General features: G+C 54.8%; 1 protein-coding gene across 1 annotated transcript; it reads left to right on the top strand.

Moving 5' to 3' along the window:
- The first annotated feature begins 285 nt into the window (after positions 1 to 285).
- Positions 286 to 11911, top strand: NME4 (NME/NM23 nucleoside diphosphate kinase 4). The gene is made up of 5 exons (XM_054042675.1): positions 286 to 535; positions 8194 to 8324; positions 9259 to 9360; positions 10516 to 10628; positions 11479 to 11911. Exons 1-5 carry the CDS (start codon positions 382 to 384, stop codon positions 11597 to 11599), a joined length of 621 nt encoding a protein of 206 aa, XP_053898650.1. The 5' UTR covers positions 286 to 381; the 3' UTR covers positions 11600 to 11911.
- Positions 11912 to 26266: the final 14355 nt, after the last annotated feature.

Below are 26266 nucleotides of genomic sequence, written 5' to 3'. Positions count from 1 at the left end.
TGCCTGGAGAGGGGCAGGGTCTGCTCTGGACTGGCTGCACTCCAAGGGCAGGAGCTGTGCGCCCTGGGGTGGCTGGTACCCTCTATGCAATGGGCCGGGGGTGGGGGAGCGGCTTGAAGCCGGTGCAGGGGGAACGGGGGAAGGGAGCAGCCAGCGCAGCGGCCTGTGAGGCTGGCGTCCGTTTTAAGGGGTGGGATGGAAACCTGACACTTCCCTTGTTCCTCGCTGGGACCGGGGCGGGGGAGCCTTCCCCGGCCCCGAACAAGCCTGGGGCGGGCTATAAAATCCAGCTTGAGAAAGCAGAGTCTAGCGGTGGGTCTCTGCCCTGCTGTCCCGGTCCGCTGGGGGGCGGGGGGAGCGGGCAGCCCGGGTCCGAGCATCATGGGCTTCTTCCAGCGCTGCGTGGCCAGGAGCCTCCTGCAGGGCCAGCGGAGTCTGGGCGGCTCCACGCCGGGCTCGGAGCGCCTTAAGCCGGAGGCGGCGGCGCCAGCAGCCCGCTCCCTGGGGCCTGGCTCCAGGCGCCCCTACAGCGCCGGTGAGTCCGAACTGTGCGGAGCTGGGGGCCGAACCCATTGCAGCACTGGGGACTTCCCGGCCTCCCATCCCCGACACCCCCGGATGCAGCGCCGGGGCTCCCTTGACACACACCCCCGCCTTCCTCCCCGCAGCGCCGGGGACTCTCCCAGCCCCCCCCCCCCCGGCTGCAGCGCCCGGGGCTCCCTTGACACCCCCGCCCCCCATCCCCGCCAGGGACTCCCCCGGCTGCAGCGCCCGGGGCTCCCCTAGTCCCCCATCCCCGTCCCACCGGATCCCATCTCCCCCCCCCCCCCCCTCCCGTTGGGTCTTTCTCCGCTCGGGATTACCCAGCAATGCACAAATCGCACCCTCCGCCCAGCTCCTCATCCCAGCGCCGAGCAGTATCAAAGCCCGACGGAGACCGGGTGTCCGAATGGGACCAGCTGCTCCGAGCCCGGCAGTCCGGCGGGACTTGCCCTCTGCACCCGGCGGGCTCTGAGGAATGTGCGGGGATGTCTGTAAACTAACAACAAAGCCGCCCGCTGCTTTGATCGCTGCCGGCCGGTGGTGGGGGGGAGCCCCCTCATAGCCTTTGTCTCGTGAGCACAATATCTACACGTGCATGGGGAACACCCCTCCCTCCTTTCCAGTTTGTTTGTTTTGGTTTCCAGTCCCTCCGTGGATGTGCTTCCTCTGCTGCTTCCCAGCTGGGTCATCAGCTGGCTGAGTCTGTGATCTCACTGCCTGCAAGTGCTCCCTCCCCGCTAGCCCGTTACCCAGAGCTGCAAGCCTCCAGGCATCTGCTGGCCAAGAGCCCTTTCAGGGGGAGGGGGCTGGCTAAAGCTCCAGGGACTGAGGCTGCCAGATCGTGCTGCTGCTTTGCACCGGGACCCTCTTCCACCACCAGTTCTCTGGGCCCTGCCTCCTTGCTTATAAATAGGGTATGAAATCCTCTAGAATGAAAAGTTTCAGAGTAACAGCCGTGTTAGTCTGTATCCGCAAAAAGAAGAACAGGAGTACTTGTGGCACCTTAGAGACTAACAAATTTATTAGAGCATAAGCTTTCGTGGACTACAGCCCACTTCTTCGGATGCATAGAATGAAAAATGCACACTCCAGCCTGGTGAAATTCTTCTCCCGTGCTGCTTTATTTGGGGGGTTGAAACTGTAACCTGGAACAAAGAAGGCAGGCTTGTTTACTTCTATTTTGTTGCTCAGAATGGCAGTGGGGGTGGGGTCGATGCTGAGCACTGGTCCCTTTGTCACTGCAGAGAAAGTTTAGGGATCTCCCTCTGTTGTCTGGGCCAAAAACACTCAGATGCCTCCCGTCCTGCCTTTGCTGTGTTCTGGGCAGGGGACCAGAATGTTTTCCAAGTTTCTGGGAGGAAAGAGGAAGTATTTAAGACAGTGGAACTCAAATACAATCAGCCCTTCCCAAATTGTCTTGAGGGGGGCGGTGCTGGCCAAAAGGCGAAAGCTACCCTCATTCTTGGACTCCCCTCTGCATTTGGCACATGTCCGGCAGTGCCTGCTCTAGAAAATTCACATCCTTTTTCTTTCAGCTGCTCTAGTGCTAGCAACAGCACAAGTGCTAGGATAGACTGGATCCAGCATCTTCAACGGTGTCACAGCCCCCTAAGCGCCACCTGCGCTGGCGCCTGCACCATGGCTAGGGATGCATCTTGACACTGGAGCCTTTTCCATGGCTGAGAAGCAGCCGTGGGTGGCAGGTTCTGTGGGTCCTACATCCCACTCTCTCCTCCTGCTGCAAAGGCCCCTGCTTGAGAGAAGTGAGAACTTTAGTTCCTTCCAGTTAAACTGGGATTTAAAGCTTTTGGATCTTTCAGAAATCCCCTGTAATTTAGCAAAAGAGGGATAGATTCAAGCTGGCCAGGTATTTCATTTGGCAAGCGCGTTCTCCTCTCCAGTCCGTCTGTCTGGTCTAAGTAAAGATCACTGCCCTGGGGCTGAGCATAGGTAGGGTTACCATATTTCAGCGAGCAAAAAAGAGGATGGGAGAAGCCCCGCCCTAGCCCCGCCCCTGCCCCTCCCACTTCCCACCCCCCCTGACCTCCCAACCCTCCCCCCGTTCCTTGTCCCCTGACTACCCCCTCCTGGGACCCCTGCCCCTAACTGCCCCCCAGGACTATCTAAGCCTCCCTGCCTCTTGTCCCCTGACTGCCCCAACCTTTATCCACACCCCCACCCCCAGACAGACCCCTGGGACTCCCACGCCCCATCCAACCACTCCCCACCCCCTGACAGCCCCCCCAGAACTCCCAACCCATCTAAACCCCTCTGCTCCCTGTCCCGACTGCTCCGATCCCTCTCCCCACTCCTGCCCCCTGACAGCTCCCCCCCAGAACTCCCAACCCATCTAAACCCCTCTGCTCCCTGTCCCCTGACTGCTCCGATCCCTCTCCGCACTCCTGCTCCCTGACAGCCCCCCCCAGAACTCCCAACCCATCTAAACCCCTCTGCTCCCTGTCCCCTGACTGCTCCAATCCCTCTCCCCACTCCTGCCCCCTGACAGCTCCCCCCCAGAACTCCCAGCCCCCTACCCCCCCGCTCCTTGTCCCCTGACTGCCCCCTCCTGGGACCCCTGCTCCTAACTTCCCTCCAGAACCCCACCCCCTACCTAAGACTCCCTGTTCCTTGTCCCCTAACTGCCCCCTCCTAAGACCCCCCCCCAACTGCCCACCAGGACCCTACCTGTACCCTGACTGCCCAAAACTTTCTCCACTCCCCCCAAAAAGCCCCCCCCCGTTTCTTGACTGCCCCCTCCAGAACCTCCCTGCCCCTTCTCCTGCCCCCCTTACCCTGCTGCTCAGAACAGGGTGTTGGGCTCTGTGCGAGCCGGACACGTGGCTAAGCTCCCCAGCACAACAAAACCCGGTCCCTGGCCCTGCACAACAAAACCCGGTCCCTGGCCCGGACCGGGTTGCAGGGGAGAGCTGCCCTTGTATCAGCACAAAGTGCTCTCGCTCCCGTTTTGCTACGCTGCATGGCAGTAACCGCTCCCAGTTGCAAAAGGGGAGGGCTGCACTTTGTGCTGAGACACTTGCTCAGAATGCAGGGTGGAGCTCCTCTCCAGCTGCTCCGGAGTCCAGCCCGGGACTTTCCTGCAGCCCTCCCAGCCGCTCCGGGGGAGGGGGGAAATCCCGGACATTGTGAGTGCTTTACAAATTCCCCCCGGACGCTATTTTTAGCACAAAAAGGAGGACATGTCCGGGTAAATCCGGACGAATGGTAACCCTAAGCATAGGCCACTAAGGTCAGGCCTGGGTTTCTGAAAGCATGCTGCACTAGGCTGGAACCTCTGCTTACAGTCACCAGTTGGCTGCTAGCCTGGCTCCAAGCAGTTTCAGTCCAACACCCAGCGATGGCTGCAGCTCGGCAAACAATTGGGCATCAAATAATGCACAAGTGCGAGGCCCCAAGTCAAGGTGCAGCTCTGATGTGGGCCTTGCTGCACTGTAGAACTGACCTTCTGTTAGCCCTGATTACTGGGACTCATTTGTCCTGGTGCGTGGATGGGATCCAGCTAAGACTCAGAGACTAAGGCCAGAAGGGACCATGTAGTCTGACCCAGCCCTGTGGCACTGGAGTCCCTGAGGACCGTCCACACCATGAATCTGATGGGGTTTAAGCCTGCACTCAAGTTTAGCTCTGCCTGTGTAGGTTATAGCCACATGTGGGGCAAACAAAAGGGACTGAGGGGGAGATATGTCCAAGTCTCCTGGGTCCCCGTTCCATGATCAAACCACAGAACCATGCTGCTGCTTCCATCAGTTCTCCCTCTACTTTCCAGTGGAGACGGGATGAGCCTTCGGCTTGGTCTGCCTTTAAAAGTGATATTGACATAGCTAGAACGGTCAGAGATGTGAATAAACCATGTAGCTATGCTGACCTACCCCCAGTGTAGATGCAGCTGTGTCGAGGGCAGAGTGTCCATTGCCAGAGCTAACTTCCTCTGGGGAGGCGGTGTTCCTACACCCATGGAAAAACCCCTTCCGGGGGTGCAGGCTGTGCTGGCAGAGCTATGCGGCTATGTCCATGTGGGGTCTTCCTGTCCTGTCCTGGACCATTGTTTAGAGTTGCCGGTTCAGAGGAGCTGCGGCAGCCTGCCCCAGGGTGGCTGACCTGATCCTTTGTTGGCATACAACCTGTGAAGTGTGTTGGGATCCCCACAACTTAATGCAAATCACGTACATTTTGTGTAGCCCCTCGCAGATGGCTGGAGAGAACACCCTGCCGAGTCCAAGCCCACCCAAAAGACTCCTGAGTCCTGTCTCCCCCTGCTAAGGCCAGGGGCTGCTCATCCTTCAGCATCTGGGAAGAGATTGAAGGCTGGAGCGAGATCTAAAGAGCTGTGTCCCTTCCCCATGGAGCTGGCTGAGCCCAGGCCTGGTCTTTGGGAGTCTCTGGTTAATACCAAGGGGCTGAGATTGGAAACAGATGAGTCCCATGAGGCCTCCAGCTTGGTTCTTTCCAATTAGCAGATAGCTGAGCCTCAGCTGTCTGAAAGGGGAGAGGTGGGATCCCCTTTGCCTGGTAATTGGGGGAAATTCTGCAGAAAGGTGTCTTCCCATATCCTGGGGAATGGCTAGTGCGGCCCATGTGCTCCCTGCAGTACAATACACACAAATCCAGCCAGGCCCTGTCCCAACACTCAGACCCATGGGCTAGGATGTCTCTGGCAGCTGGGGTGGAAATCACTCATACGCTCCCCTCCCCCTGACCATGGTAGGACTCAGGGAAGAGAGGGAGGGTGCTGGCTTGGTGAGCTGGGGTGGCTGGGTCACCCCATGCAGCAGTGGCAGCAGGGAGTGAAAGGTGCCCCCTATGAGACAGGAGTGGGAGAAGGAAATAATTGGGCTGCCCAGACTGGCAGAATAGGGGCAAGGCAATGGGCCAGGATGGCAGAGCTGAAAGTGAAGAATTCAGACTGGAGGGTGGGGGGTGGTGATCTGGGTGGGAAGGAGACTGGAGTGGTGTCTGCAGCTGTGTGTTGGAGGCTGGCACTGTGGCTCCTGCTTAGTAGCTCTTCCCATAGAGATGCTGCAGGCTGAGATGCTTCGTGCTTCTCCCCTGGCTTGGGAGCACTTAGCACAGTGGCTTGTTTCTCCCGGCTCCCTGTGGCCTTGACACAGCTCCAGCCCCAAGCCCAGCCCACTGCTAGTTCAGCCAAAGCAGCTAAGAGCTGCCATCCTCTGCAGCAGCAGCCTAGTGGGGTAGGGGCTGAGCTGAGCCAGGAGTGGGGGAGCACAGAAACCATCCCTCAAGCTGAAGACCCTGCAAACTCCTGGTAGGCCCAGGGGCTTCCTGCACGTCTCCTCTCCCCACTTGTCTCTTGCATGGGGAGCTCCAATTGTAAGCTCCTATTGGATCCAGAAATCTTCCCTCCTGCCTGGTCTGTGCTCCCTGCCCACCTCGCTGCAGAGAGTCACCAGCAAAGGGGAACTGAGCGCCAGCTGCCTCCCCCTTCCGCCCCCCCATGTCCCCTGGCTAAGCCAGGCACTTCCAGCTGGTCCAGTGGCTGCAGGATACAAGGCACCACAGCCTTCAATAGTTCCAGCTGGTGACTAGAGATTTGGCTTAGGGATATGTTGTAGTTCCAAAAGGTGAGGTGTGTGAGTAGGTGAAGATGATCCAGCTGGGGTGGTGTCCCTCGCCGCTAGCAGAAAGCAAGAGGGACACTCTTCTCTGCACGTCCCATGGCCCTAGGGCTTGCTCTGCAGGAGCCTGGGGCTGGCACTGAGCAGAAGTGGGGGCTCAGGGAAGGGGGCTGCTAGCGCTGCTGCTGCTTGTGCCTCTGGCTGCAGGCTCCAGCCTGAGCAGTCCAGCCCCAATTGCACCTTGTGTAGTCACAGGCTTGTGGCTACTCTGGGAGGGGAATGTTGCATTTGAGGCAGTGTTGCCTAGTGGGTGAAGCACTGAACAGGGACTCAGGAGACTTGGTTCTATTCTTGACTGTGCGGTTGGATGATCTTGGGCAAGTTACTTCCCCTCCCTGTGTCTTTCCCCCTCTCTAAGATGGAGGTGAGGATACTGCCCTGCTTTGAGAGCTGAGGCTCCTGAGACCACAGTAACTATCTCCACCCACGCTCAACCACCATAAGCCTCCCTGCTTTCTGGACAGGCATACCCTCGGGCAGGCCAGCAAAGGGCACAAGGCAGGGGGGGTATCTCTTGGCCAGGCAGTGCCTTTCCCTGGTACCTACCATCCGAGGAGCTAAAAGCCCTTTGCAGACGCTAATGAAGTCAGTCTCTCAGCCTGGTGGGTCAGTGTCATTCTCCTTATTGTGCCGATGAGGAAATTGAGACACAGACCGGTGATATGACCTGCAGGTCAGTGACAGAGTTGGGCATAGGGCCCAGGGATCCTGACTCCCAGGTCTGTGCTCTATCTGTTGTACATCACTTCTGCAGGTCAGCCCCAAGACACTGCCTGCCTTTTCTAACAACCAGCCCCCAAGGCTCTGACCCCTGTGCCTTTGCACTGACTGTGGGAGAGGCCTGCTCTCTGGCTCTTGGGGGACTGAGCCCAGCTTCCAGGGCTGTGACTCCTCACTGAGCAGGAACGATGTTTGCATCCTGTGCTCTGGTTGGGCTGCTGCAATTGGCTTGTCCTGGCAGGGTATTGAGTGCAGAGCAATGCCGGCAAGTCTCCAGGCTGGCAGGGCCCCCAGGGAGAGGGCATTCCTGATCTGTTGATGCCCATTGGCAATGTGCACCATGCTGCCCAGTATCCCAGAGGATTTTCCATCCTGCATTGGGACCCATTGGTCCCGCTGGTCCGGCATCCTGCCAGTAGCTGCAGCTAGTGCCCACTTCCTTCAGAAGGAGGTGGGAACCTTGCCGTGCACTTAAACAATTGGACGGTGACAGACAGGTGGGAAGTGGGGTTAATTCCCTTGAGCCCGCTGCTTGGCTTGGCCAGTCCTTTCATTAACACCCACGAGATCTATGCTGGTGATTACCGAGTGCACTGTCCCCAACACCGTGTCTGCCTTGAGAGAGGGTTTGCTGGGAGGCTCTAAGAACAGACGTTGATCTTCCAGATCCTGTATTCTGAGCCCCTGCTCCAGGAGTTTCTGATCTTTGGCCCCGCACATCCACTCTCTTCATGCGCCAGTGGGGTACTGATGATGCTGTGCCCATCACCATGGTATCTGAGCGCCTGGGCTTGTCCATCTGCTGCTGCCCCAGGGGGATTTTTGAAGGGCTCAGATTCCTTAAATTGTTCCCAATCCTCAGTTGTAAGAGATGCCAAACACCCACAGCTCCCATTGCAGGACCAGTGGGTGCTCAGCACCTTGTTGGAGCCAACCCTGTGAGAGTATCAGAGGAGTAGCCATGTTAGTCTGGATCTGGACTCTCTGTTGCTAACCCTGTGAGAGAAACCGACCCACCCTGCAGTGCCCAGCTGGGGCCAGGCAGCAAAACCCAGGCAGTGCTGGGAATCCTCCCCCAACTTCTGGCTCCTCCTGCCGGGTCTGAGCAGCAAAACCAGCTGCAGCGTGAAACCAGTAACTCCTGTTCCCTGCTCAGGTCGGGTCCTTGCAGGGCTCCCTGTGCAGCTGCTGGGAGAAGGATGGTGCCCAGTCTCGCTGTGTTTGTGGATGGGTGACCTGGGCTGTAACCTGGCCTTCTCCCTTTCTCGCTGCCCATTAGGGATCCCTGGGATCCAGGAGCGGACACTGGTGGCGGTGAAGCCGGACGGAGTGCAGAGGAGGCTGGTCGGTGACGTGATCAAGCGCTTTGAGAGGCGCGGATTCAAGCTAGTTGGCATGAAGCTGCTCCAGGTACCTGCCTGCCACATCCCAGAGGACAGCCTGGTTTTCTGATCTGGGGCCAGGTGACTAGAGACCTGGACAGACCAGCTAGATGGCGGGGGGATGTTAAAACATGGCCCGGATTTCTGTGCTGATGGAAGTGAGGCACTATCAATGCTGGCCTGAGCCAGGAGCTGTCTAACCTTCCCCGACTCACAGCTCAAACATGGCCCTCAGCACCCCCTGCTGCTCCAGTCCGGAGCGTAAGTGTGTCTCCCAATGCATCCTGCAGCTCTGGCCCACCCTTCCCTGCTGGATCTGGCCCTCTACACTCCACTATTGCAGGCTTGAGCCTCACCCCCACATCTCCCGCAACCTCTCCCACTGCATCACCTGGCCTCCATTATTGCAATCCTGCAAGCCCCAACTCTGTCCTTGCCCCTAAATCCTGGCCAGCTGCCCCCTGCTATTCCAGTTTCATCCAGGCTTTTTGAGTCAGAGGCAATTGCCACTAGTGTGCTGTTTCGTGGTATGAATACAGGCCTGCTAGGGCTTAGATGGAGTTCTCCAGGCTCATCTCCTTGGTGATTTAAACCAGAATCTGCTGGGGTGTGAGTCCAGTCCATTAACCCTTTGACCACTGACCTCTAGGTCCCCACTCCACCCCCTGGGATCCACAAATGGGGGCCAGGGGCAATGTAAATGGGGAGACACCCCCTTGGTTGGTGTCATGGGACAAGCAAGAACTGAGTTTGTTTGATCTCTGGCTCCTGCCTCTGCAGCTCCCCCAGAAATCTGGGTAGAGCCACTCTCTGCTCAGGGAAGGTGCAGAGGAGAGGCTGAGTGCTGGGAGTTGCTGGATGAACTCTCTCTTCTGGCCATAGGGAGGGGGTATTGATTTCCCATTGGGTCCCGTCCTGGGCTCAGGGCTTGCTTCTCACTTTGGGGTCCCCCCTTCTTCCAGGCCAATGAGGGGATCTTGGCAGAACATTACCATGAGCTGCGGAGGAAGCCCTTCTACCCAGCACTGATCCATTACATGACCTCAGGCCCAGTGGTTGCCATGGTAAGGCTGCGAGCCCAGTTGACGTGTGTGCGTGTGTTTAGGGGCAAAGGGTGTGGGGGAAGGGCACAGGGGAAGGGGGGGTGGGTTAAAGGTGATGGGTGGGGATGGGGAATTAGATGTAGGACATTACTTTAGTTTCATTGTTGATTTCTCTCAATGAAAGGGAATCTTCCAACACGTTCTGTCCTGGAATCCACATTCTCTGGGGCTTTGGTTTCTAAAGTTGGTTTGTTCAGCCCCAGATCCAGTGCTTAATTTGTGCCAGGGCTGACCCCCAGCACCTCTGGGCCTGGCAGTTCAGAGCCCCGGCACCTCTGGGCCTGCTGTGTCAGTTATGGATATAAAACAATTGCTTGAGCCCCAGCACCTCCTTCATTATAAATTAAGCACTGCCCAGGTCCAAGTGGAGAATGTTCCCTGCCCAGTGCAATACAGGGGACCGTATATTGGGTGGAACTGGGACCTTCCCTTGCTGTGCTGGGAACCAGCAGTGAGAGTGACCAGCCTCGTGTGCCCGCCCCAGCCGGGTGAAGCTTCAGTGCAAACACCATGAAAGCCCCTTGCTCCAGTGACCTGCGGAGGGGCTTAGGATCATGACGGGTGGGGAAGATGATGAACCTGTGGTGACATCAGTCCCAGGTGCAGCCCCTCCCCCAGGCTCAGGCCTTGCTGCTTTGATGCTCGCTCAGCCCTTTTGGCTTTGGCCTTGGTTTCCGTTAGTTTTTCCTCCCCGCACATCACACTGTGTCTGTCCTCTGCTCCACTCCCCTCCCGCACAGAATCAGTGCTCACAGTGCAAATGCTGCCAGTGTAGGCCCAGGACTTTGCGTTGTGGCTCAGCTTGGCGTGGCCCTCCCCTGCCTTGTGCCTGGCTGGCTGCCCCACTCTGCTTCTTTCACACCGGGTAGGAGGAGTCTGTTGGGACTGAGGAGCTCAACATGATCCCAGGCACCCCTGGCCTTCCCCAGTACTCACCCCCCTTCTGGAGGGCCCAGACAGCCTGCATACACCGGTTAATGGCCCTGAGATCAGCCCTGAAAGGGGCACCCAGTTTGGCTGCTGGAGCAGAGTTCTGTCTGCCCAGGATGGTTGTGCAATGGGAGTTTCTGTGCAAGCTTGCACTGTCTCAGCTCACACAGCCTGTGTCTATTGCAGGTGTGGGAAGGTTACAATGTGGTCAGGACTTCCAGGGCCATGGTAGGAGATACCGACTCCGCTGAAGCCAAGCCTGGGACGATCCGGGGAGATTTCAGCATCCATGTCAGCAGGTACAAACCGCACCGAGCCAGCCAGCCAACTAACTCTGGCATGCTGGGCAGTGCCATGTGCCATGCTGGGCAGTCTCACAGACCTGAACCTCCTTGGCAGCGCCCTGGCATCTGAGACAGTCTGTGCCTTGAGTTCCTGTAGACCCATCTGCTGACAGCATTACTGTAGAGGGCATGGGGTGAGGGGAGAGTACTCACAGGGGGCAGGGCCAGCTTTAGGCCAATTCCACCAAATCAGGCCCCGCGCCTAAGAGGGCCCCGCGCCCAGTGGCAGGGCCGCCGGAGGGGAGGGGAGAAAGAAGTGGCCGAGAATCCCTTCCCTGGCTGGCTAGAGGCTCCTTTTTAATTTTTACTCACCCGGTGGCGCTCCGGGTCTTCGGTGGCACTTCGGCAGCGAGTCCTTCACTCGCTCCGGGTCTTCGGCAGCACTTCGGCAGCAGGTCCTTCAGTGCCGCCGAAGACCCGGAGCGAGTGAAAGACCCGAAGACTAGGAGCGCCGCCTGGTGCGTACAAGCCCCACGTGTTTTTTTACGTGGTTTTTTTTTTTTAGTCATCCCTGCCGGGGCCCCGTCAAAACTGTTCGAATTGGGCCCCGCACTTCCTAAAGCCGGCCCTGACAGGGGGGTAGCAAATGAAACTGTGGGGAGATGCTGGGGGGACTGAAGATGCTGGGGGGGAATGAAGTAACATTTAAGTGACCAAGGCTATGACATGGGCATATCGCCCATCTGTGGTGGCCAGAGGCAAGGGGAAGGGTCTCGGCTGCAGGACCATGTCCCCAAGGGCACCCAGGTTCTGCCCTTGAGCCTGCGTGTCTGCCATCCTTATCGCAGGTTTCTCTTGGCTGCAGGAACATCGTTCACGCCAGTGACTCAGTGGAGACGGCCCAGAGGGAGATCAGTTTGTGGTTTCACAGCAGCGAGTTGGTGGACTGGGACTGCTGTGACTACAGTAACACTTACCAGCTCTGAAGGCCTCTCCTGTCCATGTTGCCTGGCCCAGAATCTACTACCTCTGACAGCGTAGCCTTTCTGTAGCTCCTCGGGGCCCAGCGAGCATGCCGCAGGTCCTGATGCTGCAGGGTGGAGGCCACACTTCCTTCGCGTTGACTTTACTAGAGGCTGCACCTCCCTTCACCCTGCTGACTACCAGATGTGGCAGACTTGCTCCTCTTGTCACCCTAGTGCCAATAAGCCCTTGGAGATCTGATGTGCATGAAGGAAGAACGATGGGGTTAAGTCCTTGAAGGATTCACATTAAAACCTAATTTGTTACAAATGTGACTTTGGTTTCCCTTCCTCTTTTGTTTTCTTGCCCTTCTTGTGGGGTGAGGATGGGAGCGTCTTGTGGGGCCAGCAACCACCTCTGTTGTAACATGCCACATAAATGGAGTAGTCATGGGGCAACCCAGTCCAAAACCCCTGATTTTTCCCAGATCCATTATTGTGGAACAATCTGAGGTAGCTGGGTGGATGGCAACGTCCCCAATATCTATCAGCATATCGGCAGCTGATTTGAGGTTGGCAACGCGCCCTAGTGGTTGGACAGAGAGGCAGAGCAGGAGAGTGGATAGGGCTGAGCCTGCTGGGATTCTGCAGGTGGGCTGTGGATGAGGAGGAGCAGCTGCCTGTCCTGACACTCTGGGAATCTGTCTGGCAGCGAGCAGAACCTTTGAGGGACAGCTCCATCGACTGGATCCAATAGAGTCCACCTGGGTAACGTGTCTTCCTCCAGAGCTATGAGACCACCCGTGTGTGCATCTGTGCCACAGCCAAGTGGATACTGGCCAAAGTTAGATGCTGCTGGTGGTAGTTTGCCATGAACTTCTCAGTAACCTAGTCCAGCAAGGAAAGTTTTACAATCTGGCAGTAGCTAAAGAGATGGTTTGGCATCTGTGGATCTTCTCATTCCGAGTGTTGGCTGGACTGACACATGCTCTAGGCCCCCTGAGCAGTTGCTTTCCTTGAGCGATATATTGACCACACCAGTGCAGAATGGGCCCACGTGTTTTTCACTTGACTTCACAATCCAGAAGGAGCACAGACATCCCATAGTACTTCCAGGGCCTCTACCACTCTGACTCAGGAAATGCTAACGAGGGTGGCATAGGGGTGCTTGTCTGTCCTGTTGTGGTTTCTGCTGCTTGGGGGCTCAAAGACCTTTGCTAATCCCCCACCCCCCCAGTTCAGTATGATAGCAAATCTTTGCATTGGGTGATGCTGAGCTCAGAGGTGTAGCAGTGTGGCCTGGTGTTTTACTGTTGGTACAGTTCGGCTGCTCAGGATTTTGCCGTGGCTGTGGTCGAGTGATAATAAGCTGTCTTGTCTTCTCATGAACTGTTGGTAGGCTTTTATGAACTCCTTGTGTCATAGGGGATCTGATGCTGATGGAGATTTCTGCCATCCACATATAGGATGGAGATTTCTGCCATCCACATATAAGCTGGACACCCCTTTGTCTTGCCCACAGTACCCTATGTTCACATTTACTATGGGCCACAGGCCCACATTTTGAAGAGTGTAGCAGCCGCCCACTCCACAGTAAGCAAAGATTTGATCATTCACTTGTCCCACCATCCCACTGTGTCTACAAAGACTATAGTATATCTCATATTGCAGGAGCTCGAAAGCTGCCAGCAGCCTGGGACCTTCCTGCTGGAGAAGCTCCCTTTCCCCCTGAATCATGCTGCCATGACTGAGATGATCAGGGGAGCTCTTGATGTAACCTACTTGCTGATATTGTTTAAATTGATGATAGTGCCCAGAGGCTCCAGCTGAAATCAAAGCCCCTTTGTGCTGGGCACTGTCCATACCCATAGCGTGGGACAGTTCCTGTCACTGAGTGCTCACAATCTAAAGTTTACAACACAGAGGCAGCAGCTAGCAAAGCGCTCTCTGTATCGTTCCCTTTTCCTTCGGAAAGAAAGGAGTCATCCCCCAATCAATATCCAGAACAGCCTAAACCCGGTGACCCTCCAGACCTGTTGAGGGGGCAGTGTAGGGGACCTGAGTCTGCCCAGGTGAGAGGGGAGTTCTGATCTACGCTGCTGATTAGAACAAAGTGTAGCTGGGGTGGGAAAGGGAAAATGCTGCTGATTTCAGGGGCTGTGGTTTGTAACACCTCTTATAAATCTATGGCACAAGTACTGCCTGGAAGGGCCTTCTTTGGGGTGGAGGGTTTCGATCCAAATAAATAAAATATCTTACCTGTTGTATGCAGTCCTGACGCCCTCCTTCATCCACCATCCCACGATGGGCTGGAGAGCCCATCTTCCTTTTCCCTCCTCCTTGCATGGCCTGGAAACCCCACTGTACCTCTCGCTTTCACTCTCCCTCGAGGGACTGTGAATTCCCACCACACAAGCTCCAGAGACCTCCTCCATGCCACAAATACTGGCCACACACCCATGAGACAGCAGGCTGTGTAGAAGTCCTGTTTCCTTGTGCCTGAGACCGCAGCCAGCATCTGTCACTGCCAGAGTGCAGGCCCATTCAGGTCAATCAACAAGTCATGTGATATAGCCTGAAGAGGTTGGATGCACCCAGTGTGTCTCTTGTTCTGCTATCCAGTCCCTCTGGGTCTTATGTATTGCTCCAGCAATCAGTTGTGTTCTGCCTGCTTGCAATTACATTCTGTTTCCCAGTAGAGGCTAGAAGGGTGGGAGCCTGGTCTATGCAGTGATTCTCAAACTTTTGTACTGGTGACCCCTTTCTTCTTTTTTTTTTAATTAATGGAGATATCCCATCTCCTAGAACTGGAAGGGACCTTGAAAGGTCATCGAGTCCAGCCCCCTGCCTTCACTAGCAGGACCAAGTACTGATTTTGCCCCAGATCCCCAAGCGGCCCCCTCAACCCTGGATTTAGCAGGCCAATGCTCAAACCACTGAGCTATCCCTCCCCCCTTTCACATAGCAAGCCTCTGAGTGCAACCCCCTTATAAATTAAAAACACTTTTTATATATTTAACACCATTATAAATGCTGGAGGCAAAGTGGGGTTTGGGGTGGAGGCTGACTGCTCGCAACCCCTCACATAATAACCTCACGACCCCCTAAGGGGTCCCAACCCCCAGTTTGAGAACCCCTGCTCTACAGCTAAATACCATACTAATGGAGATCACACACCCAGCAAAACAGAAGGATTGCTTTCTCTGAGGATCTGTGGGGGGGCTCCAGCCCACAGGTGGAGAGAAGGAAGGAGGTGGGTGCAAAGGCAAGGCTCGTGCTGGAACTGCAAATTTCCCATCTTCAACCATTTAGGCTTTTACTTCAACATCTGGTAAGGGGCGGCCAATCTTGGGGTGGCGGGGGGGGGAGGCAGCGCGGCGCAGTGCTTGGCGGGGGTTCAGCAGCTTGGCTGGGGGTGTTCAGCAGTGTGGTGCTCCGCGGGGGTTTCAGCGGCGCTCTGGTGGGGGGCTTCGGCAGTGCGGCGCTCCGGGGGGGGAGTGTTCGGCGGCGCGGCGTTCAGCAGCTCGGCAGGGGTGTTCGGCAGCACTCAGCGGGGGTTCAGCAGCTCGGCGGAGGTTCAGCAGCGTGGCGGGGGGTGTTCGGTGGCGCGGCGCTCAGCGGGGGGGGTTTCGGTGGCGCAGCACTTGGTGGGGGGGTTCGGCAGGGCGGGGCAGCGCTTGGGGGGGTGTATTATGGCAGGGCGGCACTTTTTTTTTGCTGCTTGGGGCGGCAAAAAAGTTAGAGCCGGCGCTGCTCCTAAGACATTACCGAGGGTACAATCTGGACTGATGGACAGCTGTGTCACCTCAATTCTCCAATCTGGGGTGCTTTTTACACTGCTTTGCTGTGAGAGCAACCTGGCCTCCTGGCCTCCTCTCAGACAGCCTCCAGCATTCAAAATCATTCCCAGCTGAATTATAAGAGTGCTTCTAGCCAGCCATTCCTGAATTATATTACAGAACAACATCAGCAAACTCCCAGTCCCAGACTTGTCCCCAGAAATATGCATTGTGTACTGCCCAGCTCTCTTCTTCTGGACAATACAAGCTCATAGAAAGTCCATCATTTCATTAACAGATAATGATATGCAGAAACCCTCTCGAGGATAGGTCATTTCAAGTGGAGGTTCCCCAACACTTCAATCCAAACACACTGGTTTAGATAAAACAATAAAATAAAGTTTATTAACTATCAATAGATAGATTTTAAGTGGTTACAAGTAATGAGACATACAAGTCAGAATTGGTTACAAAGAAAATAAAAGATAAAATGCAAACAAATAGCTAACTTAGGCCTGGTCTACACTACGGGTTTAGGTCGACTTTAGCAGCGTTAAACCGAATTAAGCCTGGACACGTCCACACAACGAGGCCCTTTCTTTCGAATTAAAGGGCCCTTTAAACCGGTTTCTTTACACCACCTCCGACGAGGGGATTAGCGATAAAACCGGCCTTTGCGGGTCGGAATTGGGGTAGTGTGGACGGAATTCGATGTTATTGGCCTCCGGGAGCTATCCCACAGTGCTTCATTGTGACCGCTCTGGACAGCGCTCTCAACTCAGATGCACTGACCAGGTAGACAGGAAAAGACCCGCGAAGGTTTGAATTTCATTTCCTGTTTGCCCAGCGTGGAGAGCACAGGTGACCACGCAGAGCTCATCAGCACAGGTAACCGTCATGGAGTCCTCCCAGGATCGCAAAAGAGCTCCAGCATGGACCGAACGGGAGGTACGAGATCTGCTCGCCATATGGGGAGATGAAGCAGTGATAGCTGAACTCCGTAGCAGTAAAAGAAATGGAAAAGTATTAGAAAAGATCTCCAAGGCCATGAAGGACCGAGGCCATAACAGGGACACACAGCAGTGCCGCGTGAAAATTAAGGAGCTAAGGCAAGCCTACCACAAAGCCAGAGAAGCAAACGGAAGGTCCGGGGCAGAGCCGCAAACTTGCCGCTACTACGCGGAGCTGCATGCGATCCTAGGGGGTGCAGCCACCACTACCCCAACCGTGTGCTATGACTCTCTCACTGGAGAAACACACAGGGAAGACGGTTCGGGGAACGAGGAAGATGACGATGGAGGTACTGTAGGTAGCTCACAGCAGCAAGGAAGCGGAGAAACCGGTTTCCCCAACAGCCAGGATATGTTTGTGACCCTGGACCTGGAACCAGTAACCCCCGAACTCACCCAAGACCCTCAGGGCACACAGGAGACCTCTGGTGAGTGTAACTTTGTAAATATTTGTAAACATTACAAAAAAAAAGCAAGCAAGTCTGTTAACGTGTATGGGGATGGGGCGGAAATCCTCCAGGGACATCTCCAGAAAGCTCTCCTGGTTGAAATGGGGTGATTTTATTAAGGGGGACATTCAGAGGCGCCCGTTCCTGCTCTTCTGACCAGAAATGTTCCCCGCTGTTAACCACGCGGTGGGGGGGAGGGGTGAAGTGATCATCCCAGAGAATCGTGTGTGTGTGTGTGTGGGGGGGTGGTTTACTTGTGTTTGTGCCGCATGTTAACCGGGAAACCGCAGCCCCCTCCTTTTACATTGAAACCCCATTTTAAATGGACAACCCAATTCATCCTTGATATGGGAAATGCGCTGCTGTTTGCAACCTTTCCCGCATGTTAAGAAGGTTAAAAAAGCCAAAACACTGTGGCCTACGATGGCTGCCTGCAAGCCGAAATATGCGACCTTGTAATGAAAGAGTGTACCCATTGTTCCCTAAAATGTGTCCTTTTTAACCACCTCTCCCTTCTCCTCCACCAGCTGCAAATGTTTCTCCTTCGCAGAGGCTCGTGAACATTAGAAAGAGAAAACGTAAGACGAGGGACGAGATGTTCACGGAGCTGCAGATGTCCGCCCAGGCTGATAGAGCACAGCAGAATGCGTGGAGGCAGTCAATGTCGGAGATGAGAAAAGCCCAACATGAACGAGAGGAGAGGTGGCGGGCTGAAGACGATAGGTGGCGTCAGCTTGCAGACAGACGGCAAGAGGCAATGCTCCGTCTGCTGGAGCATCAAAGTGATATGCTCGAGCGTATGGTTGAGTTGCAGGAAAGGCAGCAGGAGCAGAGACCGCCGCTACAGCCCCTGTGTAACCAACAGCCCTCCTCCCCAAGTTCCATAGCCTCTTCACCCAGACGCCCAAGAACACGGTGGGGGGGCCTCCGTCCACCCAGTCACTCCACCCCAGATGATCGCCCAAGCATCAGAAGGCTGGGCTTCAATAAGAGTTAAAGTTTTAAAATGCAGTGTGTCCTTTTCCATCCCTCCTCCCCCACCCATCCCAGGCTACCTTGGCAATTATCCCCCTACCTCTGTAAGGAACTAATAAAGAATGCATGAATGTGAAAAAACAATGACTTTATTGCCTCTGCAAGGGGGAGGGGAGGGTGGGGTGGGGTGGTTGGTTTACAGGGAAGTAGAGTGAACCAGGTCGGGGGGGGGGGTTGGAGGGTTCATCAAGGAGAAACAAACAGAAGTTTCACACAGTAGCCTGGCCAGTCACAAAACTCGTTTTCAAAGCTTCTCTGATGCGCACCGCGCCCTGCTGTGCTCCTCTAACCGCCCTGGTGTCTGGCTGCGCGTAATCAGCGGCCAGGCGAGTTGCCTCAACCTCCCACCCCGCCATAAAGGTCTCCCCCTTACTCTCACAGATATTGTGGAGCGCACAGCAAGCAGCAATAACAATAGGGATATTCTTTTCGCTGAGGTCTGAGCGAGTCAGTAAGCTGCGCCAGCGCGCTTTTAAACGTCCAAATGCACATTCCACCACCATTCGGCACTTGCTCAGCCTGTAGTTGAACAGGTCCTGACTCCTGTCCAGGCTGCCTGTGTACGGCTTCATGAGCCATGGCATTAAGGGGTAGGCTGGGTCCCCAAGGATCACGATAGGCATTTCAACATCCCCAATGGTCACTTTCTGGTCCGGGAAGAAAGTCCCTTCCTCCAGCTTTCGAAACAGAGCAGAGTTCCTGAAGACGCGAGCATCATGTACCTTTCCCGGCCATCCCACGTTGATGTTGGTGAAACGTCCCTTGTGATCCACCAGGGCTTGCAGCAGCATTGAAAAGTACCCCTTGCGGTTTACGTAGTCGGTGGCTTGGTGCTCCGGTGACAAGATAGGGATATGGGTTCCGTCTATGGCCCCGCCACAGTTTGGGAATCCCATTTCAGCAAAACCATCCACTATTGACTGCACGTTGCCCAGAGTCACTACCCTTGCTATCACCAGGTCTTTCATTGCCCTGGCAAATTGGATCACAGCAGCCCCCACCGTAGATTTGCCCACTCCAAATTGATTCCCGACTGACCGGTAGCTGTCTGGCGTTGCAAGCTTCCACAGGGCTATCGCCACTCGCTTCTCAACTGTGAGGGCTGCTCTCATCTTGGTATTCTGGCGCTTCAGGGCAGGGGAAAGCAAGTCACAAAGTTCCATGAAAGTGGCCTTACGCATGCGAAAGTTTCGCAGCCACTGGGAATCGTCCCATACCTGCAGCACGATGCGATCCCACCAGTCTGTGCTTGTTTCCCGGGCCCAGAATCGGCGTTCCACGGTATCAACCTGCCCCAGTGACACCATGATTTCCACATTGCTGGGGCCTGTGCCTTGTGAGAGATCTATGGCCATGTCAATTTCCTCATCACTCTCGTCGCCGTGCTGCAATCGCCTCCTCGCCTGGTCCGGGTTTCGCCTTGGCATGTTCTGGCTCTGCATATACTCCAGGACAATGCGCGTGGTGTTCATAGTGCTCATAATTGCCGCGGTGATCTGAGCGGGCTCCATGATCCCAGTGCTAGCTATGGCGCCTGGTCAGAAAAAAGGCGCGAAAGTAGTATCTGATGGACCAGGAGAAGGAGGGCGGGAGGGAGGGAGGGAGGGAGGGAGGGCCAAGTGACGACATGGCGTACAGGTACAGGAACAGGGAGAAACACAAACAACTGTCACACAGAATGGTCCCCCCAAAGATTAAACTGGAAACCCTGGGCTTAGCAGGCCGTTGATTTCACGGAGGAAGGGGAAGCAAATGAACACAGAATAAATCTATTTTTTACATCTTAAGGTGGCAGCCGACGCTGCAGCATGAGTGACAGCCATACCAGTATGATGATGATGGGTACCAATCATAATATACCATCATCTGCCAAAAGGCAAGGGGCTGCTGCTGTGTAGCAATGCAGCCCCATGTCTGCCAGCCCCACGTCCGCCAGCACCCAGCATCGCCCTCGGCCTCTTCTGGGTGCTTAGCAGACAATATTGGGCAATTGGCAGAAAATAGTACATTATGACTGGTAACCGTCATCATCGAGACAGTAGCATGTCTGCCCAGGTGGCCATGATTGACAGCCACTCCAGTACGACGACGACAGGTACCAGTCATAATATACCATCGCCTGGAAGGGGCTGGTGCAATGCAGCCCTACGGCTGCCAGCCCCACGGCTATCACTCATGCTACACCGTCTACTGCCAAAAGGCAGTTAGCAGCTGCTGCTGTGTAGCAATGCAGTCCCACGTCTGCCGGCACCCAGAGGACATATGGTGACGGTGAGCTCAGCTGTGCTGAGCGGGCTCCATGTTGTCTGCACAGGTAACCCAGGTAACCCAGGTAAAAAGGCGCGAATCTATTGTCTGCCGTTGCTGTGACGGGGGAGGGAGGGGCCTGACGACATGTACCCAGAACCGCCCGCGACACTGTTTTGCATCATCCGGGCATTGGGATCTCAACCCAGAATTCAAAGAAAAGGCGTGAACCGCTTCGCGGCTCGAGCTGTGGCGCAAACGTAGTATCTGACGGCCTAGGGGAAGGAGGGAGGGGGGCCGAGTGACGACATGGCGTACAGGCACAGGGAATTAAAATAAAGAACGGTGGCTGTGCATCAGGGAGAGACACAAACAACTGTCACAGACTGGTCCCCCCCAAAGATTAAACTGAAAACCCTGGGTTTAGCAGGCCGTTGATTTGACGGAGGGAGGGGGAAGCAAATGAATACAGAGAAAATCTATTTTTTACATCTTAAGACGACGGTGCAGCGTGACTGATAGCCCTCGGCATCTTTCTGGGTGCTTGGCAGCAAATACGGGGCGGTGTATGACGATGGTCTTCAGGCCTATTGCACGAGCTGCTGCTCAGGGAAGACTCTGCTAATGTGCGATGACCCGACTTGTAATAGGCCGGCTAACAGTCATAATACACCATTTACTGCCAAAAGGCAAGCCCCACGGCTGCCAGCACCCAGATCGCCGATGAAGGCTACCAGTCTACTGCACCGTCTACCGCCAAAAGGCAGTTAGCAGCTGCTGCTGTGTAGCAATGCAGTCCCACGTCTGCCGGCACCAAGAGGATATATGGTGACGGTGAGCTCAGCTGTGCTGAGCGGGCTCCATGTTGTCTGCACAGGTAACCCAGGTAACTAACCCAGATAAAAAGGCGCGAATCTATTGTCTGCCGTTGCTGTGACGGGGGAGGGAGGGGCCTGACGACATGTACCCAGAACCGCCCGCGACACTGTTTTGCATCATCCGGGCATTGGGATCTCAACCCAGAATTCCAAGGGGCGGCGGAGACTGCGGGAACTGTGGGATAGCTGTGGGATAGCTACCCATAGTGCAATGCTCCGGAAGTCGACGCTAGCCTCGTACTGTGGACGCGGTCTGCCGACTAGAGCACCTAGAGCATTTTATTGTGTGGACATACACAATCGGCTGTATACAACCGATTTCAATAAAACCGGCTTCTATAAATTCGAACTAATTTCGTAGTGTAGACATACCCTTAGAAAACTAAATGAATTCAAAGCAAAGGGTTTTCTCACTACCTGCTTTTTGCAGTCTTTACTGGAGGAAAGCTTCCCAGCCAGGATCCCTCCCCCACTTCAATGTTTTTTCAGGTGCTGTTGATGCTCTGAGCAGAAAGAAAGGGAGAAGAGACGTCATTTGTGTTGTGTGTTCTCTATCCTTATATCTTTCTCTTCTCTTTGAGGATCCTCTCTTACTGGGCTTCAGGCGACAGTTGGTCTGTTTCTTTGCCAACATGTAAATTTCTCACCCACATGCGTCTTCCTGCCAAATAATGGCTATTTGACTTGGTGATAGTCCATTTGATTATGTTGACACCTGGCTGAGGTGGTGGCTAGCCTTTCTTCTCTGGGGAAATGGTCTGAAGCTGTTTTTCTAAACTTGGAACATATTCAGCAATGTCATACAGTAGAATTTTAAAACTTTACATACAATGTTGACACACATTTTACCAGGACAATAATGTTCAGCAGATTGGGTTTTCAAATGATACCTTACAAGGCATACTTTACGCAAAATTTATCATAGTCTTGGGAAAAAGGTGAAAATAAGAGTACAGACTGCCACACCTACCATGCCTGAATCCACATTGACTACCCTCTAGCAAATTACTTTTCCAGGGGTTCTCCCTCCAGCCCTTGCCACGGCTTCTAAGCTTTCCCCAATACTACACAGTAAACTCACTGCTCTGTAGTTTCTTATTTTGACTCTTGCCTTTGGAGTTATCAGTCTGCTGTCCAGTCCCTCCAAGACCTAATGCGGTTTTACGAGTGTCTGTTGCTGTGCAGCTTTGCTGGTTTCCCCTCTTGGCTCCTTTACAGATCATGTGGGCATGCAACCCACAACTGCTGCTTTAAGAACAGCTAAACTTTGTATAACCCATACTCTTATCGGTACCTTGCCTGGCTTCCCCCCTGAGAACCTGATCCCTGACTTTGTTGTATTTCTTCCCATCTCCTCAGAAAAGACAAAAGCAAAGTAACTGTTTAACAACGTTCTTTCTTTCTCCCCACCATATGGGATCCACTTTCATTTTAATTGGCTTAATGGTTCCTTTTATTCTTTGAAGAAAGATCCTTCTGGGCGTATTTGTGTGTGTTCTATAGTTTGCTTTTCATTATTTCTTTTTCTACTTTAATTTTCATCCCTTCTTCTCTTACTCTCCTTTCTACAGTGGCTGCTAAGCAAGGGGCCAGCTAGTACCAGTAGGTTGTGTCTTTGTGGTGGGAATACCTGTCCCCTGTGAACTAGACCTAGGCCCTCCACTTACCCTGCACATGCTTCCTAACAGCCATCGGATGGTAAATGACCTTCCGGCACTGCTAGGCTGGGCTGGATTAGAACCGACACCCGCAGGTGAGGGAGAGTAGCTCTTATCTAATAGTTAGGGCACAGGAGGTTCATAGAGTTTAATGCCAGAAGGGACCATTCTGATCATCTAGTCCAGAGGTTCTCAAACTTCATCGCACCGCGACCCCCTTCTGACAACAAAAATTACTACACCACCCCAGGCATTGGCTTCGGCCCTGGGCTCCAGCAAGTCTAACGGCAGCCCTGGCAATCCCATTAAAACTGGGTCCCGACCCACTTCGGGGTTCCTCCTGACCTAAGTTCCCTGTAAACTGCGAGGCCACGCAGCAGCCTATTTAGTGCCACGCAGGTGTTCAAAGAACCCACCCAGGGACCCAATGGGGGAGGGGCGCTCCTCTCCTTGTCCCCACCTAGCCTGACCCCCAACATGCTGTGGCCAGGACATGGGGCGCCCCTCCCCCAGCACCAACTCTGCTGTGGTGCGGCCGGGCTGTTCCCAGGCATGGCCAGAGCAGCCTGGACACAGCTGTGGCCGGGTCACCCGGACCTGCTGGGGTGGTGCAGCCGGATCAGGCCCAGCCATGGTTGGGGCGGGGTGGCCCAGCCCCAGCTGCGGCCAGGGCGGGGCAGCCCAGGGGTGGCCCAGACCTGCTGGGGTGGCGTGGCTGGAGCGACCCAGCCCCAATCGGAGTGGCCTGGACCCAGGCACGCCCAGAGTGGCCCTCCCCCAGCCCGGACCTGCTGGGGTCTGGGGTGGGGCGCCAATCCTGCAGCCCCAACCCCAGAGCTGCCACAGCGGGGAGAGGTGCCTCTCCCTCCAAGCCCAGGTGCTGCTGCTGCGGGGAGAGAGAGCTGGGGGGAGTCCTCTCTCCGCGCATAGCCCCTGAGCACCTTCCTGAACCCCAAACCTCTCATTCCCGGCACCACCCCAGAGCCCACACCCCCAGCTGGAGCCCTCACACCTCTGCACCCCAACCCTCTGCCCCAGCCCTGAGCCTCCTCCCATACTTCGAACCCTCGGCCCCACTCCCACCACATGAATTTTGTTATGTGCACCAATATGAAGGGGAGGTGTCACACATCACCTCCATATTGGTGCACATAACAAAATTCATTCCGCACATGTGTGGGAAAAATTAGAGGGAACACTGGTCCTGACCCACAGTTTGAGAACTACTGATCTAATCTGAAATTCAGCACCACACACGCCAGAGAACCTTACCTAGTAATTCCTCCATTGAGCCCATAATGTTATGTACTGCTCGTATCTCCTAGGCGCTAGAGCAGAAAGGCCCCCATCCTGTGCTATAGGATGGACAACTTACAGTGCATAGCTCAACACCACTAAGCTCCACAGAGCCTTCTTTAGTGCTTAAAGGTACTGTAAGTCATAAAAACATTTATCAACCTTTTGCCAAGAGTGGCATAGTTAATTTTTATTAGGAACTGTGGACTCCCTCCGGCGTTGTCTTTGCATCTGTGCATAGCTAGTCATTTCAGACCTGACCTGGGGCCTAGTTCTGTGGTTGACTCACTGTGTAACTTTGGCAAACTTCCCAGTGCCTCAATTTCCCTGAGAGGGATATGATGAAATGTTCAATGTTATTATGTTTTGAGTTCTTTCTCCCACTGTCAATCCCTGAGCCATTCCCTCCCCGACCAGTAAACCTTAAACACATTTCCTCATTTGATTTAAAATTCTCTCTTTGACTTTATAGTTTTTTTTTAAACTTTACAGCTCAGCATCTAAGGTTAATAAGACAGTAAAAGTGTCAAAGGTTGAAATGGAACAGTTCTGAAGCAATACAGACTATGCAATTTCAATGGCAAACATGCAGATTATTTCAAAATTCTCAACAATAAAAGCTCAGTTTAGTGCCATTAGATGCATCCTAAAGAAAATGGAACTAGGTGAAAATGCTTAAGCCACTCAAATGGTACCTTATTCAAGCACTGTGTGGTTTCCTTTGGGAATTAGCATGTAAACTGGAGGGAGGAGCAGAGAGGACAGGTGAAGAGAGAAGACAGATGTATTAGAATAAATGTTTGATTTAGGCCAGAGTAGAAACATCCAAATCCAGGTCCAAATCTTCCCTAAATTTTAAGCTGTTTGGATCTGGGGTTCTCATCTGGCCAATGCCAGAGAAGGGACAGTTGTGAAGGGTGGGATTGTTTAGATCTGGGCCATTCTTTGGATCACGAATCAGTTTTGTTCAGTGTCATACTAGACCAGGGGTGGGCAAACTACAGCCTGCGGGCCACATGCGGCCCACCAGCCGATTTAATCCAGCCCTCAAGCTCCCGCTGGGGAGTGGGGTCTGGGGCTTGCCCCACTCCTGCACTCCAGCTGGGGAGTGGGGTTGGGGGCTGCTCTGCGTGCCACAGCTCCTGGAAGCAGCGGCATGTCCTCCCTCTGGCTCCTACATTTAGGGGCAGCCAGGGGGCTCCACGCATTGCCCCCTCTGCAGGTGCCGCTCCCGCAACTCCCATTGGCCAGGAACTGTGGCCAATGGGAGCTGCAGGGGCAGCGCCTGCAGATGGGGCAGCGCACAGAGCTGCCTGGCCGTGTCTCCGTATAGGAGCTGGAGAGGGGACATGCTGCTGCTTCCGGGAGCTGCTTGAGGTAAGCACCGCCCAGAGCCTGCAACCCTGACCCCCTTCCGTTCTCCAACCCCCTGTGCCAGCCCTGATCCCCCTCCGTCTGAACCCCTCAGTCCCAGCCCAGAGCACCCTCCTGCACCCCAAACCCCTCATCCCCGCCCCACCCCACCCCAGAAGCTGCACCCCCAGCCAAAGCCCTCCCCGCCTCCCCAACCCCCTGCGCAGCCCAGAGCCCCCTCCCACACCCAGAACTTCTAATTTCTCGCCCCACTCCAGAGCCTGCACCCCAACCAGAGCCCTCACCCCACACCCCCGCCCCATGCCTCTGCCCCAGCCCTGATCCCTCTCCTACCCTCCGAACCCTCGGTCCCAGCCTGGAGTACCCTTCTACACCCTAAATCCATCACCCCCACGCAACCCTGCACCTCCAGTCAGACCCCTCATGCCCCCTTGCACTCTAACATTCTGGTCCAGCCCAGAGCCCCCTCCCGCACCCTGAACTCCTCTTTTCTGGCCCCACCCCAGAGCTCACACCCCCAGCCAGATCCCTCACCCCCTCCTGAACCCCAACCCCAATTTCATGAGCATTCATGGCCCACCATACAATTTCCATACCCAGATGTGGCCCTAAGGCCAAAAAGTTTGCCCACCCCTGTACTAGACTGTATTGTACAGCCCCTCCCCTAGCACAAGCAAAAGTAAGGGAAAAAGGAAAACCATTGTTGAGGGTTACATCCCATGATCCCTACACATGTGGAGATGGGGACCACGTGAAGATCAGCAATGTGGATGTTCCCACTGGAAACAAAGCAAAGGGATATTTGAATGACAGCTACTAACCTTAAATCAAGTATCAGGAGATAGCCGTGTTAATCTGTTTCCACAAAAGCAATAAGGAATCCGGTGGCACCTTAAAGACTAACAGATTTATTTGGGCATAAGCTTTCGTGGGTAAAAAACCCACTTTTTCAGATGCAAGACCTT

The sequence above is a fragment of the Malaclemys terrapin genome, chromosome 10 (assembly GCF_027887155.1).
Source record: "Malaclemys terrapin pileata isolate rMalTer1 chromosome 10, rMalTer1.hap1, whole genome shotgun sequence".
Lineage (NCBI taxonomy): Eukaryota > Metazoa > Chordata > Testudines > Emydidae > Malaclemys > Malaclemys terrapin.
Note: the sequence above shows the minus strand (reverse complement) of the source record. Positions and strands in the feature narration are given on the sequence as shown.